The following is a 17,323-nucleotide window of genomic DNA, read 5'->3' on the forward strand; positions in this document are numbered from 1 at the left end:
TGCAGTGGAGGCACTTAGCTACATATGGTAGGGTTAGTGAAAAAGTATGCTTTGAATACAAGCAAGCTGTTCCAGTGGCAGTGTAAGTGAGCCCTGTCTGCTTGCTGAAACAAATTGTGCCACAATCTCATTCATAATTGCTAAATTGATAATATCATACCAGTCCATTCCATGTAGCTAAATAAATGTTCTAATTGGCCAATCCATCTTGTTGAGCTAATGATGCCATACAGGATCTCTCTGAGTTTGCTTTGATTGGTATCTGATTGCATTGCAAAAAAGCTTTTTTTTTTATGAAGGTATAAATGTACCATACTCAATAAAAAAGAAAAGTATTTTTACAAGAAACAAAATTTTGGCTGTTTCTGAAATAGAATTTTGCCAAACTGCAATCTTAACATTGTGCTATCAGTCAGGTGACTAAACTATATGCAGGTATATGAGTTAATATAAGTTATCAGTCTTATAAAGAATGATACAATGCATAGGACCACTGTAATAGCAGTGGTGAGAATACACATTTTTCTTCAAACTTTGGGTTTATTTGGATTTTGTATGTGCAGTGTTCAGATGTTATTGTGAAGCTGAATATGAACCCACTATACATTGTTATGTTAAGCTACATTCCTTGATTCTACCAAACACTACTAGAAACCAAATTGAAGCACTACTGTCAGGATGGATCCTGCTACTCTCCCATTATATTACTAGGCATCAGATGTGTAATTCACTAGGATTCATACACACACTATTAAATTGCCAGTTGACAGGTATTTTACATACGTCTTGCCATAAACAAACAGCAATTATTGACTTGCCATCCATTTCTATTGAAGTAAAATGCACAGCAGGATATGCCGAGTGGCTGAATACAGGATTAGAGGGAATGCATTTCCTCTGCACACGTGTAGTGCTATTTTGTAACAGGACAGTCCACCCTCAATGAAAAATGGTCTAAGCTAGACAAAATTATGACATTTCCAAAATAACTCTCAAAATGCTTCTAATTGTGTCTTCGGTAAGTATTTCTTCAAGAAGACAATTATTTTCCTACAGTCTCCTGGAGCTAAACAATTATTCATATATCAGTGACTTTCGCCATTATAACAGCTTAGACAAATCTTCCCAATTGGATTGTTGTGGACTTGGCTTTGTTTCTTACAGATCCAATAAAAAAAATCTGTTTAATATAAAATGGATGATGAATTGTGTGTAAAACACTTAACCTATATTTTATGAAATACAGTACTCACCAAGCTACATAGTATCGCTTTCAACCCTTTCCTTAAGCAAATACTCTAGCTATTTCCCCAGCCAATTTTCCTTCTGTCACAGATATTTGACCCTTATCTGTCCATTTGATAAACAACTTATAAGTCACACGAAAAGTGTAAAATTTATCGTTGAGAGGGCACAGTTTGTTAACAAAAACTCTTAGATCTATGCAGAGTTACCTGCTGTCATCCTTTTTTTTTGCTTTGTGCTTATCAGCCATATGGTGGTGAGGCTCAGTTTTCACGGCTTAATTTCTGCGTCAATGCCTTTTCTCAGTGCCTTTGCACTTTTTTCTTTGGTGACATGATATCTGAAACAAGCTTGTAAGAAGAGTAAGTGTTTTACCTGTTTCTGTAGGTGCGGACTTTATTTTTTATTGTGCTTGATAAATCTCCTCAGTAGAAGTCCCAGAGGAGAGAAGAGGCAGGTTGTAAATAGAAAGCTAGGTTTAATTACATGGCTCTAGGCACTTCAGTAGCGTGAACACTGGTAGGTTGGCGACTGGGCCATTTTAGCTCGTATGACATTATATTACATACATCTGTTCATTTCCTATGCTTGTACTAGCTCGCAATTTGATAGACAAAATGGATCAATTTTAAGAACTCCAGTGATGTGATCACTTTTGTTTTAAGCAAACCTTTTGTCGGTAATTGAATCTTATTAGAAAATTGCATTTCTGAAAATGGAGACTCCCTGTTCAATTTCAAATCTTTTTTTTGGATTATCTCTGAATGGAAAGCAATGGGAGTACAGCTTTTGAGAATTCTGACTTTCATATTATTAAACTTAAATATCTTTTCTTGTTATAGCTTGCACTTGTCATTCATTTTCCAATAGTGGTTGAAGTGCTTCAGAGTATCATACTGGTTCTTAAGCAGATGTGGTTTATAATCTTAGCAAGCTGCTTTTTCTTCATCCTGAAATACTGCCACTAATGTAAAATGTACAATAGGATATTCAAAATGGCAGAAAATGTGCAGGTGGATGTTTTATACCTCTATACTTGTTTGCTGTCATTTTGTAGATGGACAGTTCACTTTGAACATTGAATGGCCTGAGCTGAGCAAGTTTCTGCCATTCGCAAAAATGCACAAAAGTATCTTAATTGAGTCACTTAATCTTTACGTCTCAGAGTAAAATTATTTTCCTATGGTGTCAAATGCCTGAATAACATCAGCATTTTAGTATGTTTGGTCATCACAACTGCTTGTCCTTACACCATCAAATGTGGTAATTCCCCTTGCAAAGTTCCATCAATGATGCCATCAGCAGTGTCCTTTTAAATCCAAATATACAAAAATACATTAGAAATGCACAAAATTAAGCAGAAAAATAATTAAATTGGTCTATAACCTTTTCAACTGTTTAATATATATATTTTAAAGTGCCTTGACAGCGAACTAATTCTTCAGACTGACATTTTCTTTGTATGTCAGTGTCCTATTGTTATTAAGGTTTGACCTTAATGGACATTGATTAGTAAATTCCACTGTGATTTTAACATGTAAAGTGCTCCCACTAATAAGGTGCCCCCAGTTATTTAAAACGCTCTTTCCATTTTTTCCTGTCTTTCTCCCCTTGCAGGCCGTTCACCGAGGTGCATCCTCCTCCAGCTGGGGGAGAGCAGGACGGTCCAGGATGCAGACTTCTCCACGACTGCCGTCAATGCAGCTCTGTGAGCGGCTGGCAGGAGGTGCGATTTGAGCAGGGTGCGTTGGACAATGACACTTCTCTCTCTTTCTCCTCCCACCACACTCCCTCCCCGAGAATGGAAGCCCTTACTTCCACATAGCACTTCCTCTAGGGGTTTGGTCGAGAACTGATGAAGTTCAACCAACTGAGGCAACTGATTTCGAGTGACAGGCAGCCCTGGGACTCGGAACATGTGAATTTCTGGTTGGAAGTGAAGCATGAAACTGCTTGAGCTGCCTCGATTGTCCTTGGTATCTTTAAAGGAGACGATCACCCTACTTAAGATGAAAGGTTGCTTACCATTTTACAGTGGAGCCCTCTTAAGGTCAAATTTTATATGCCAAAGGAAAAAAAAATCTGGAAAGGACTCATTAACTTAAGTATAAGATTGCAGGAGAAGCTCTCACATGGCAATCCTATTGCCAGCATATAAAATGAAACTCTAAAGGAACATTGTTGCCTTACAATTCGGTTTGTAAATACAAGCATATTAAACAATATGATCAGTGAGGTCTTGATATCATTTGCCACCAGTTGCATTTTTCTTCACTCTTTTTATCTTTTTGGTTGCCCCCCTTCTGAATCTCATCCCTGCCTATTGATTGACCTATGCTGTGGTGTCATCTGGTACCTCATCACACTGGCTAGTCTTTGTGTGAGCCTCCATTGTAACTACCAGGAAATTATTGAAGCATGGGGCAACATCACAGCTGAGCCTGATTAGAACCTCATTCAAGGCTTGCACAAACACACCTGACAACAGTCATGGGATAGCAATCAAATGCAGGTACCCTGGCTTTTTTTTTAACCTTCTTAGCTCAGGTTTGCTTCGGCCAATTGGGCCACCTGCTTTGTTACTCTAGCTGAGATTATCTCATACAGCATTGACCGGGAATCAAGCCTGGTACCTGCCTAATCTGTGCGGTTCAGCTCCACATCAAGCAGTAAATTTAGCAACTTCACAACTGGGGTATCAGCTTTATTCTTTTGTGCTGTTTTGGCTTCATCAAAGTAAGCAATGTTTGTACTTGGGAATGGAACACTTCAATTTTTAGCATCTGTCGGGTATTCCCAAATCAAGTTTGATATAGTTAGATGCAAACTAAAACTCCCTCTACTCTGCATCAACAGTACGCTTTAGCTCCAACTCTGAAAAGGCAACATGTTATCATTTTCCACATTTCTCTGAGTAAAATTGCCAAATTAGGGCAAATTTCATCTGTGGTTCCATGTCTGCTAGGAACTTTTTGAGACTGCTTAAAAAAAATGATTTTACAGAGAGCAGCAGATGAAAGAGACTTTCACTTTATTGGTCTGAGCTGGATTTGAATCCAGGTATCAGAGATGATTGACACTTTGCATCACCCAGTTCCTTTTTTTAAATTCAACTACAAACTGAGAGAAATAGTCATGTTGATGATGTAAAGATTATTCCATCTTGTCAGAGGTGCCATTTTAGTAGAAGTTTCTGAGTAAGTTGCTCCAAGACCTCCTAAGCTTGAAATTCCCAATGGCAACAAAACAAGTATAAAGAATGACAGTGTTAATTTCATTGCTGAAATATACTTGAAACAATGTAGAAATGAATTAACTGCTATTTTAATAGAATTCAAATATCTGGAGAATTTCTTTGAAGTATTAAAATAAAATTTTTGATGCAGTACCTGCTCTGTAACTAGATGCTGATAGTTCCTTTAGGAATTACAGTACTGTACAGTGTTTTCAAAGGGTGTTGCAGACATCCAGTAGCAGTTAAAGCTGTGATCATCAATGAATGAATGTACTGAAAGCTCAATGTACGAATCCATCTTCAGTTTTTTTCAGGATTATACTGCTTCGTATGTGTGAACTTTAGAGAAATGCAACATTTTAATGATCTAGAATCTGCAAAATTTAAAGCAAAATGAAATCAAAAGTCAATGCATTTATTGCCATACATATTTAAATAATAAGATTATCATCCTCTAAGAGAAAAGGTCACATCCTTCTATTGCTGTTTCATGAAAAGCAAGTGTCAGATTTTCTACTCATTCATAGTCAATTGCTTTTTTTATGGTGGGTTTATGTAATTTCTGAAATGATGTACGAAATGCTGAAAATTGTCAATTTTGAGTCAAAATATTTTTGAATATAGGCAGTGTAACTTGAGAGCCAATTCCACTTAAGAGAAATTTTCTGTCCCCTTTTCACTTCTGTTGGATTAAGTTTTTGATAAAGGAAAAATATCTGTTTGGTTAAGGACTTTCAATATAAAGTACTTGAACGTGATGGTGAAGAATCTATAACATATTAAAGATCCTATGTCTGTGCACAATTCCTTTTTCAATTTTAAAATTTCTGTGCTCACATATATAATGGAAACTGCCTCTGTAAACTTTTTATGATGTATTACAAAGCATTGCAAAGTATTTACAGCACAGAGACAGGCTATTCGGCCTGACCGATCTATGTCAGTGCTTAAACTCTACACGGGCCTCTTCCCACCCTTCTTCATCTAATCCCATTGACACATACTATCCATTCTCCCTCATGCTTTTATTTAGTTTCCCCTTAAATGCATCTATGCTATTCATATGAACTACTCCTTGTGGTAGTGAGTATCACATTCTAACCACCCTCTGGAAAAATAAGTTTCTTCTGAATTCCTTATTGGATTTATTTGTGACTCTTCTACTTATGGACCGTAGTTCTGGTCTCGCCTGCTGTTCTCTGTATGGATATCTGGTCAAATCCCTTCATAATCTTAAAGACCTCTATCAGGTCACTCCTCCATCTTCTCTTTTCTAGAGAAAAGATCGCCTGCCTGTTTCGATAGGTATAATCTCTCAGTTCTGGAATTATTCTTGTAGTTATGCCCCTTACCCTATGGAGGCACTGCAGCACAGTGAGAGAGTATGATTAAAGAGTGTCTAGTTTTCACAGTCACTTTTCATTAATAATATATATGTAGGAATGTACAATAAAAAATAAGTACTGAATGTATAACTTGAAAATGGGGACTAAATAATGCCTGTATGGCTGGCCCAATTATCACCTCTAATCCTGCTTTATCTGAGAAACTACACTTGATCCTGTTCCGTGTGCAAGTTGATGGGAGGTTAACTGGTATTTTCATTCTAAAGTACCTAAAGGGAATAATAAATAGGGTTAAATGTATTTAATGTAAAGTACATAAAGGGTATGGTAAGTGTTGAGTTAAATAATGTTCGTACAAAATACCATATAGATGCAAGGTACCCAAAGGAGGAAGTAACTGTAGGATTACATATCTGAGGATTAAGGAAAAATGTAATTGTAGGTCTGCATACTTTAATGTAAAGAACTTGAGATGTGATCTTGATGGCCTGACATTAAAGCATTCCATGTATTTATTTTTGAAATGCTTTCTTTTATTCCACTGAAACCCTTTGTAGAAAACTTTTCTTTGGAGCTTGGAAGGATGACATTTCAGTGAAAAGGATGAAGGCAGTAATCTCACTGTAGACCATGTCCATTAGCTACCAATAATTTGAATATAGATGATTTGTTTTCAAATTAATGATCACTCATTGTTTTATTCTTCACACAGTCCCCAGCAACAAACATTTAACACAGACTGCATTAGAAATGCTTTAACTAATATTCAACACGATCAGTTTTGTTTTGGGCTGTGCTGGTTTATGGATATTCTCTCCAAGGATCCTCTCTATCTGCCTGAAGTTGTTATAAGAGCATTTCTGCTATACTTCTTTTTCACTGAACTGGTGCACTTGTGTAACTTACAAAGAAGACATTTAAACCAGGACTTTTGTGTAAAGAAAATAGCGATTATGAAATTAGGGATTTGTCAAGTAAAGAACAGATGCTCCACTATGACCGAGAGGGAATATTACAGCGCAGTACAGGCCCTTCGGCCCTCAGGGAGCTGATATCAAAGGGTGAACCAACACTCGTTGCTATTGAATACCTCCTGGTGACTGGGATATGTTGTGTGGCCCAGATATGCCTAATGAGGAGGACGGAAGTGGAAAAATATAACATATATTTTAAAAAAGTACGAAAAATTTAGGAAGTTCAATACAAAAGGGGTAAGTATGTACGATTTTCAAGTAACCACAAATTTACTTCCTCCCTTTACAACAAGCTGTTCCATGTACTTCATAAGTATTTATCAGAAGTCCACTCCAATGTTTGAGGGTAACCTTGCAGTTTGTTGTCTTTCCTTTTGTCAAGTCTAAAGCTGTTAAACTAATAAAGTTTGCTTTTTCTTTTAAAACTTACTGTGCTGTGTTCTGAAAGATGTAATTAGAGAAAATAAATGAACACAAATTTGAAGAAAATTGATGTCCACAGTGGAGGTCATAGTCTCTAATAGGAGTAATTCTGATCCAAAGTCCAATTTGGGGCTCTTTTGATAGTTCACTGTGTAAGTGCAACATGTGATATGGCATTCATTCACACAGATCCAGATGGTCCCAGGTTTAATGTATTGCTTATGCCACATTAGTTGATTTCATCCATGGGATGAGTTGGTATGTTACAAGTTACTTCAGTGTCTAGGGCTACACAAGTTGATAGTTACATGCACCCAGTGTGGTACTAAGCCATGCACAAGTTTAATACCCGTACATCAGACCTCAGTGAATAAATCACTGACCATCAAATGATAAGTCATATAGCACATCCCATTTAGTAGAATGGGCTAGCTGATCTCAGCTGGAGTTATTGCAAGATTGCTACAATTGGTCTCAGTGTTCCTAGGCTAGGAAGAGATGAAAAATCAGCCAAGGTTTCCATTTCTGATCACGACCCAGTGACCCCTGCTGGGATGTGCACATATGTAGCATTAAGTGAGGATAGGACTGATGCCTCATAGTTGACTGATATACAGTATTCATTTCTCATGGCAAATGGTCACTTGCCTGAGGTAAATGAGGGCTGCTGGCACCCTTGAACTGCACTTCATCATGAGTAACTGTCTCAGGAAAAAAGGGGAGAAATTGGCATGGGGGATTGGCCAGTTGGGCTAGTAACTAGAGAACTGTCACTACCCGGGAGATAATATCCCAACAAGAATTACCATCTTCATGCGAAATGGAGAAACTATGGAGGGAGACCAAACTTTGGTGATAAATTCCATTAGACAATGGAGGATGGAGCAGTTTAATTTGGATTAGCCTCTGGTGCCTCACTTTAAGTGACTGCTCTTCAGCTATGAACCTAGACATTGTTGATAGACGATTTGACCATAAGTTAAGTTCAATCCTGACTTCACCTAATGTCAAAACACACACACAGTTTCCAGCAGGGGTCATTGGTTAGTAATCAGAAGTGGGAGCTCGAGCTGATTTTTCTGCTTTGTAGAACATGGGTACTGAGGTCATCTGCAGTATTGGTATACTGGCTCAGGTGAACTAATTTAGCAATTGAAGCAGAAATATTTTAGTTTCTATGCCACAGCTACATGTTGTTGTTACTAACTGAGCCACAGTGGAAACTGTTACTCATTTTGATATTTATCTTTGCTTCTTCACACCTTTGTGAAACATCAAGGGATGCTTTCCTGGGTTTAAGGTGCTATATAAATGTAAGACGTTGTTTAAGACCGTCAAAATTTGACCATAAGTCATGTAGTCTGTTTATCGGTTGAGCATTGCAACATTTCAACCTCAAAATGATCATTGCCTAAATTTTCATTATAATCTGATTTCAGGTGGGTTATGACCTTATGGATTAGATATTAGTAATAGCTTACACTGTGCAATAAGTGGGATTTGATATCACTGGCATTGATCGAAAGAGTGCTTCAGTATAATTTGCGTTCAATAAAAAAGTGCATTTGTATTCAATTGGAGAAAAAAATATGCAAGTGTTAAAAATTTCACGGAGAAAGCTAATTGTTTTTGAAAAGTGCAGAGCTGGCATTGCATATTTCTTCAAAGTTGTCGGCACCAATTTCTTCTCTTCTTGGAATAGCCAACCAGAATTGTGACCTGGTCTTTGTGTCAATTATCACCTTGTTGCTTACATAAATAAAGCTTCTTAAATGGTTGCTAACAGAAGTTTCAGTGTCACGGAAGAAGTAATCGCAAAGAACTTGAACAAGCCACTTTACATTCCACATATCCTCATATTTTTGTTCCACAATTATCTTGCTACAGCTTCAAATTTGAAGTAACACCTTTCAAATTCATAACATTGCAAGGGTTCAACTCTCCAAGGCACTGCCAAGTGCTGTAATGAGTCAGAATACTCTCCTTTTACCTCTTACTTCATTAATAATTTTAAAAATTCAAAACTGAAACAAGTTTGGCCAATCTGATCCTAATTTATCTTGGGTGGAAGTTCACAGCACAAGATAACCTACTCAATTCACAATCACATTGTTGTTGGTGTTATTACTCTATAAAGCAAACATTGAATGTAAATGAGTTTTGGTGTAAATTTAGCAACAAATTATCAGTTGCCCTGAATTATGAAGTAATCCACGTATTTTGCTACTTGGAGAAAATGGCAACTTAACCAGAGATTCATTTAGTGTCACTGCCTATATATTATGAGGAGTCAATATAGCACCTCAGACAACATTACCAGTTGTGAGGCCACAGAGGGTGAAATTCAACTTTAGCATTAGCACAAAGCTGACAATAGGGAATTGGTTGCCCGTTACATACTACAATAGAAAGGGAAATTGGGCAGGGTGTATATTGGGCAATCAATTCACTACTGTCATTTCTCCACTCAGGAAAAGTTAAATTTCAGCTCCACAATGCCATAGTATGCTTGAAAATTGGTCGAGCTTCTATACTCATTTCTAGGGCAACAGCGATTTAGCGAGAGCACAAGGATGTAGAGATGCAGCTTGCTTGAGCATAACAATATCATATTGGCAATCTTCTAAAAGAGGAGTTTAGGTATATTGTTGAGGCAGAATAAAAAGTAGTCTACTCAACATTTAAAGTGGAAATGTTCCACAAATGACATCAATCACCATGGTGAGCATTAAATCATTTACAAATTTAAACAAAATAAATTCTAACTGTGTATAACATACCAGTATAATACAGTCACAGCAGTGTAAATCAGTGTCCAAAGTGACTTTGGAATCTGTATCACACTAGTCCTTGTAGCTTGTCTTGTAACAGATAAGCTAACAAGGCAGTTTCACTGTGCCTGACGTCAGTTCATTAGTGCTGTATATATCTTAAAGCCATATGAACATGCAGCCCTTATCTGTAATTAGAACTGCTCCACTGTCTGTGTATCACAGGTGGTGCCTACAGTATTTACGAGCATAGTCACTTTGGATATAATGGTAAAACTGTTATTATGCATAAATGAGAAGAAGAGTGAAAGACTTCTTCCAACAGCATCATGAGTGAGCAGGGCACAAACATGACATTTCTGTTTGTCTGCATCAACAAGTAGCATAGACATACTCTTTAAAAAGTGCATGTTTAAGGTTGCACAAATTCACAATAGGAACATCTATAAGTGCTGTTATCTAGAGGAAGGGTTCATTAGAGCTTTAAAATGTCCTTGGCCCTTCACTTCTGAGGGTAGTATTGCATTTGGAAGACCTTTGTTCATTATACCATGGCATGAAAGATTAGCCAAATGGAAAATCACTTTGTGGACCCTTACTGTTTGGTGTTTATCTCAGTGTACAGAACAGAATTAATCACAAAATGTCTAAATTTGCACTGGAGGAGTGTGGTGGGGTGGGGGCAAATATATGAGAGACTCCAGTGAAATATTGACAGGTATCCTAAGACCTCTCAGAACCTTCTTAACTTATACAGAAGTGACATCCTGCACTCCTCAGTGGAAGGTTAACATTCCTAATATCACAATGTAATGCTGATTTATTCTGATTTATTTTTGTAGGCGCTGACCTCTTTTCCAATTGCACAGAAGAGTGTAAAGCACTGGGACACTCAGATCGTTGCTGGATGCCCACCTTTGTACCCACAGATGGCCGCCAAGGTCCTGATTACCGCAGCAATCTGCATGTCCCTGGCATGGACTCTGTGCCTGACACTGAGGTCTATGAAGCTCCAGAGCAGACTGGGGAGAAATCCTTCTCTACATTTGGAAAAGAAAAAACACATCCATCTAATTTGGAAAAGAAAGAATATGATGCACTTCTGCCCAACACACGTGCGCCTTACAAGCCGCCATATTTAAGTGAGTATTTATTAAATCAAAAATTTGCTAATTTCAATTTACCTTGTGCTTTTGGTAAAAAATAAGTTTCTGCAGGGAAATTAAAGTGAATTTTAATGCTATTACCTATCATAAACATATTAAGTAACATCTTGGCTATGCAATTTCTCTATATTACTTTAAACGGGTAGTAAATTACATTTTTTTACTGAGGTGCAATACAGGGTTTATTATCAAGTTGAACCAGAAACTTGAGTCCACCAGAATTTCAGAAGGTTAGTTGACATCAAATTGTTAAGGGTATTGAAAGTGTGGATAGAAGTGTCCACACATTTCAAACATCTGTGGGTACATTTGAAGCGGACTCAGGAGATACAAATTGGGCACATTCGACACAGCACTGGAACTGTACTCTGTATTGCCATATCCAAGCAGAGCGAGGCTGCCTCCTCCAGGAGGTGATGGGAGGAGGCCCTTAAGTGGCCATACTTAGGGACTCAATTGCCCTGGGGTAGGCAGGCCATTTGCTACCTCCTCCACCTCTGGTAAAATAGCAGCGTGGGTGGCTGGGCGACAGAAATAGTGCCCCCTGTCTTCCACTCGATCTTATGCACCCTCCACCCCCACCACCTCCCAGCCCGCTCCTGGAGGGGCGCATCAAACTCGTGCCTTAGAGTCAGATCAAGCCATCACTCTGGATTTGTACTGCAACTTTAGTGGTTTTCTTCACAATTTATTTTTGTTTGAGCTCGTCAGGAAGAGATCACTATCAAGACGTAAAACATTTTCTCAGCTGTTGTATGTAGCTTATATTTATCTGAATCAAGATTTTTAATGCTGAAAATTCCACTTTGAACTCAAAATGTGCAAGTTAAGGAGATTTACCATGAATTTTACAAGCACATGATTGTGACTGACCATTCCATAAATAAGTTGTTCACTACTGTTGTCCTAACTTTCACATAGAATTTGCTCCACAGCTGTGAAAACTGACAGCACTAAATTATACTACAAGTGTTGCACTGCTCTGAAATCGGGGCTGGATTTTACCAGCCCTAGGGAGATGGGCTGGTTGGAGGGAGGGCTGGTAAAATGGTGGAGGAAGGCTTAGGAAGGGGAGCCTGACATCCTTCCACACCCACAGCATACTGCCAGAAGCGGGCACCTCAGCAATGCAGCTGCCAATTGGGCATCCAACTGTGGGAATTAAATGCAGATGTTGGAGGGGACGCCACTGCATGGGGAGACTGCCGTGTATACCCTAGCAGCCTCCCAGTGGGTTCCTGGGAGGGCCACTTCTTTATGGCTGCTCCATAGTCCATGGAAGGGCCTCCCAGTGGCAATGGCTGCTCCTGCAGCCTCGGCATCACCGATGGAAGGGTACTCCTCCACCCCAATTGCCAGAGCGTGCCTGCCTGCCCCCAGGATGCTTAAAAACAAAACTAACCTTGTCTTCAACGGCACCTCACCATGGAAGTACCCTCTCCTTCATCCTGTAGCCTCAGCAGTGGACACCTCTAACGGTGGTGCTGCCGAGACTGTTGAGCTGCTGGCCCTCAATTGGACAGCAATCCTGGTGGTGACCTCTTAAATGGCCATTGGTGGTAAAGTGCCCCATGGGGTCAGGTCCTGCTTTCGGTCCCGGTGGTGGGACCACATACCTTCCTGAAAAATTCAGGCCCAGGTTCAAAAAGTGTATTGGATATGTATATTTAAACAGCCTACTAATTAGTGTCCAAATGCTAGTGAGATTGTTTAATGCTAATAATTAGCTGCTGGCCCCCTTGACTCTTTATGGACATTAAAAACTTGTGGATGACTCTGCTTGTAAGGGCAGGATAGAGTTAAACTTTACATACATAGGATTACATAGGAGATATGGCACAGAAACAGGCCATTCGGCCCAACCAGTCCTTGTCAATGTTTATGTTCCATTCACGCCGTCTCCCATCTTTCCTCATTTAAATCTATTATAGTAACCCTCTATTCCCTTCTCCCTCACATGCTGGTCTAGCTTCCTCTTAAATGTATCACTACTGTTCACTTCAACCACTTCCTATGGTAGCAAGTACCATATTCTCACCATTCTTTAGGTAAAGAAGTTTCTTCTGAATTCTCTATTGGATTTCTTGTTGACCATCATATTGCTGGCCTCTAGTTACGCTCTTCTCCACAAGTGGAAACATTCTCTCTGTTTTCACTCTCTCAAAACCTTTCATAATTTTAAAGACCTCTATCAGGTCACCCACCCCCCCCCCCCCCCCCCCCCACCCTTTTTTCATGAGAAAAGAGACCCAGACTGTTCATCCTTGTATATGCATGCATTTCTGGTATCATCCTTGTAAATCTTCTCTGCACTGTCTCTAGTGCCTCTATATCTTTGCTATAATATGATGAGCAGAACTGCATGCAGTACTCTAAGTGTGATCTAAACAAGCTGTGATACTGGTTTTGCATAACCTCCCTACTTTTCAATTTGTTCCCTCTAGAAATAAAGCCTATTGCTTGGTTTGCTTTTTTATGGTCTTGCTAACCTGTGGTGCAACTTTTAGTGATTGGTGTATTTGTACTCCGAGATCCCTTTGTTCCTGTATCCCACCTAGATTTGCATCTTCCAAGTAATAAGTGACCTCCTTATTTTTTCTACCAAAATGTACTACCTCACATTTACTTCATTTGCCAATTATTTGCCCATTTTACAAGTTTATTGCGTCCTGCTGTAATTTATTGCAGTCCTCCTCAGTATTGATCATCCCTTCCAATTTGGTGTCATCCACAAATATAGAAATTGTGTTTTAATTCCATTGTCCAAATCATTAATGTAATTGTGAACAGCAGTGGTCCCAGCACTGATCCTTGTGGTATACCACTTCCCACCATTCTGAATGACAACCCTTTTCTCCCATTCTCCGCTTTCGGTCTTGAAGCCAGCTAGCAATCCATTCTGCCACTTGTCCCCTGACTCTGCGTTCTCTGCCTTTATTCATTAGTCTATTTCTGAAGGCCTTTTGAAAATCCAGATAAATTATATTTCCTGCATTACCATTATCTACTCAATCTGTTACCTCCTCAAAAATTCAATAAGGTTGGTCAAGCAAGATTTTCCTTTTTGAAATCCATGCTGGCTATTCATTACATATCTTGCATTTCTAGATGTCCTTCTATTCGCTCCTTTAGTAGGGATTCCATTATTTTTCCTACCACCAATGTTAAGTTGACTGGTTTGTAATTCTCTGGGAATGTTCTGTCCTCTTTTTAAATAGAGGAATTACTTTAGCTATCCACCTGTCCTCTGGCAGAACACCTTTTTCTAACAAATTATTAATTATATGTAGTAATGCCTATGCTATCTCTTCCCTAGATTCTTTTAAAGTATGTGGATACAATCTGTCTGGACCAGGGTTTTTATCCTCTTTGAGTTTGATTAATTTATTCAATATGTTCCGCTTCTTTATTTTGAATGCACTTATCTCTTTTCTCATATCATCATTGAATGCCATGTCTACCTTTACTATCTCCCTGGGATGGACTATATGAACAAGGAATGTCTAGGATTCAGTTACCGGTCTGTACAGGTATAGCTGATCTCAGTTGAGCAACTAGTGAGGTACTGCAATGAGGTACTACACCCCTAAGAAAACTAAGTCATGCCTTTCACTCCTATTCACTGTATAGCAATTCCTTGCAGATGTCATTGTGTGTAGATTTGCTGGTGACAGAACTGTGCCAGGTTGCCTTGTTTCATGGTCTAATAAGCAGATGATATTATCTATCAGGGGTCAGACAGGAAGAATGACAACTTAGGGAAGATATCATCAGGTGGCTCAGTGCCCATGAAACTATACACATCAAGGAATCAATGCCACCAGGAGATGCGAAGAGAGAAAACGTCTGAATTTTAGATTAAAAAGAACCAAGAGACAATTCAGTGGACTAGTAGGGAATCATTTTAAATTTAAAATGAAAGATTGGAAAGTTCGCTTCAAAATTGTGCAATTTATACCACAGCTGAGTTGAGGCTGAAGTGATGTGAAACTTTCTCATAGAGGTGGTATGCTTCCCATGTCAACTGTGGCTCAATTAGTAACACTCTTGCCTTTGATGTAGAAGGTTGTGGATTCGAAGGCCCACTCTATAACTTGAGTGCAAGAATCAAATCTGACACTGTAGTATAGTACTGAGGGAGTGCTGCACTGTCAGAAGTGCTATCTTTATGATGAGCTGTTAAACCAAGACTCTGTCTGCCCTGTTAGGTGGATGTAAAAGATTCCATGCAAAAATCTAGGAGAAGAGCAGGGGAATTATACCTGGCCAATATTTATCCCTCAATCAACATCACAAAGACAGATTATCTGATCATTATCACATTGCTGTTTGTGGGATCTTGCTGTGTGCAAACTGGCTGCCATGTTTCCTACATTGCAACAATGATTACACTTCAAAAGTACTTGTTTGGCTGCAAAATACCTTGGGGTGTCTTGTGGTTGCGAAAGGCGCCATATAAATGTTAGTCCTTTTTTTCATACTTATACTGATGCCAAGTTTGGCTTCAGTTGTACTGCACATTTCCTGTTGCAGTAAAGCCTAAGCCATAACTCCCTTTTAAGCATACACATTATCCTGTGTAATCATACATTAAAAAAGGCACTGGGATAGATTTTCATCTTCAGTGCTCCTGGTGCAGAGTTTTGGGTCCCATGAGCACGTATAATGAGGAATGAAAAAAAATCAAAGAAGAGTTTATTCTACTGTCTTTAGCACAGGTAGAAATTGGGCAATTCTTTCATCAGGAAGCATCGCATGCAAACAATGCATTGACATGTTCCTATGAAGATTGTGTTGTCATGTTGTGGTATTTGGTCAACAAACAGAACAGGCGTGCCATAGTTTTTATTTCCGGTAATATTACTGCTTAGAGCCTATTTATATGCTTGTTATTTGCTGTTTTAAAACAGCATATTTTCTTATATCTTTACAATCAGCATGTAACTGTACCTTTTAAATGTTTGTATGTAGTGTTTATTATGTTGAAGGATGATGTATGATTCTACTTGTGAAAACCAGCAGTTTTCTTTTGGCCTGTCTCAACTGGTGCTTCATATTGGTTTGCACTTCCCTATGTGTTCAGCTCCTTCTACACTAATGAGCTTTCAGTTCCACATTCCTGTTAGATCAGTGAGACTTCTCATTTTGCAAATGTTTTCTTCTGTGAAGTTAATTATATTAAAATGACTTCCTTTTGGTTTGGAGTCTCTTGAAATTGTACATATTGTAAAGTGCTCTCAAAATTTATATTTAATAAGATTATTTTAAATTAATTGCAGGTCGAACATGACTGTACCACAGTGCTCACTCTTATTTCAAGCACATAGAATACTATTTTTTAATAGGTGTTCCAGTTTGCTAGTTATTTGTTAAATCCATTTATCATCAGCATGTGCTTATATCTGGGTTCAGAAATGCAGCAGTTTTTGTCTTGGACTGTCATAATATAATCCAGCATGCCAAAGGCATTAGCGTTTGGTTGTTATATAGGGGAGAACAATTCTGTAATTGTGGGCCAAATAAGAGTGATAGCCAAAAGTAAAAAAAATGACAAAAAAAAGACTTGCAGTAACAACTTATATTTATGTAGTGTCTTTAACATAATAAAATGTCCTAAGGTGCTAGTATAAAACAAAATATGACTCTGAGCCACATAAGGAGATATTCGGAAAGATAACCAAATGCTTAGTCAAAAAGGCAGATTTTAAGGAGTATCTTAAAGCAGTAAAGCGAGACAGTGAGGCAGAGAGGTGCAGGTAGGGAATTTCAGAGCTTAGGGCCTAGGCAAATGAAAGCACGGCCATCAATGGTGCGGCGATTAAAATTGGGGCTGCTGAAGAGGCCAGGATTAGATGAGTCCAGATTATCTTGTACTATTGTGGGGCTGGAGGAGATTACAGAGATAGGGAGGGATGAGGGTATGGAAGAATTTGAAAAAAAAATGTGCATTTAAAATCAAGACTTTGCTTGACCTGGAGTCAATGTAGGTCAGTGAAGACAGGGGTGATAGGTGAATGGGACTTGGCGCAAGTTAGGACGCAGGCAGCAGAGTGTAGAATGACTCATCCCCGTATATTGAAGCGCTTATTATGATTCTGTGTGCATTAGTTGAAATTAGTTCATGTTGGAGAGATGGTTGCAGAGAGCAATAGAAATTGGTCTT

General features: G+C 38.7%; 1 protein-coding gene across 5 annotated transcripts in view; it reads left to right on the forward strand.

Moving 5' to 3' along the window:
• The window catches only part of pcdh10a (protocadherin 10a), a 74,179-nt gene that overhangs the window by 10,422 nt on the left and 46,434 nt on the right, over positions 1–17,323 (forward strand). For 2 of the 5 annotated variants that reach the window (XM_068043857.1, XM_068043876.1), the window contains exon 4: positions 10,837–11,136. In XM_068043857.1, coding sequence (XP_067899958.1) covers positions 10,837–11,136 — 300 coding nt within the window. Of the gene's footprint in view, positions 1–2,862; positions 2,988–10,836; positions 11,137–14,891; positions 15,203–15,222; positions 15,586–17,323 lie in introns of those variants that run through there. The other 3 variants (XM_068043867.1, XM_068043887.1, XM_068043897.1) reach the window with 3 other exon arrangements.

The sequence above is a fragment of the Heterodontus francisci genome, chromosome 1, assembly GCF_036365525.1.
Source record: "Heterodontus francisci isolate sHetFra1 chromosome 1, sHetFra1.hap1, whole genome shotgun sequence".
NCBI classification, from domain to species: Eukaryota; Metazoa; Chordata; class Chondrichthyes; order Heterodontiformes; family Heterodontidae; genus Heterodontus; species Heterodontus francisci.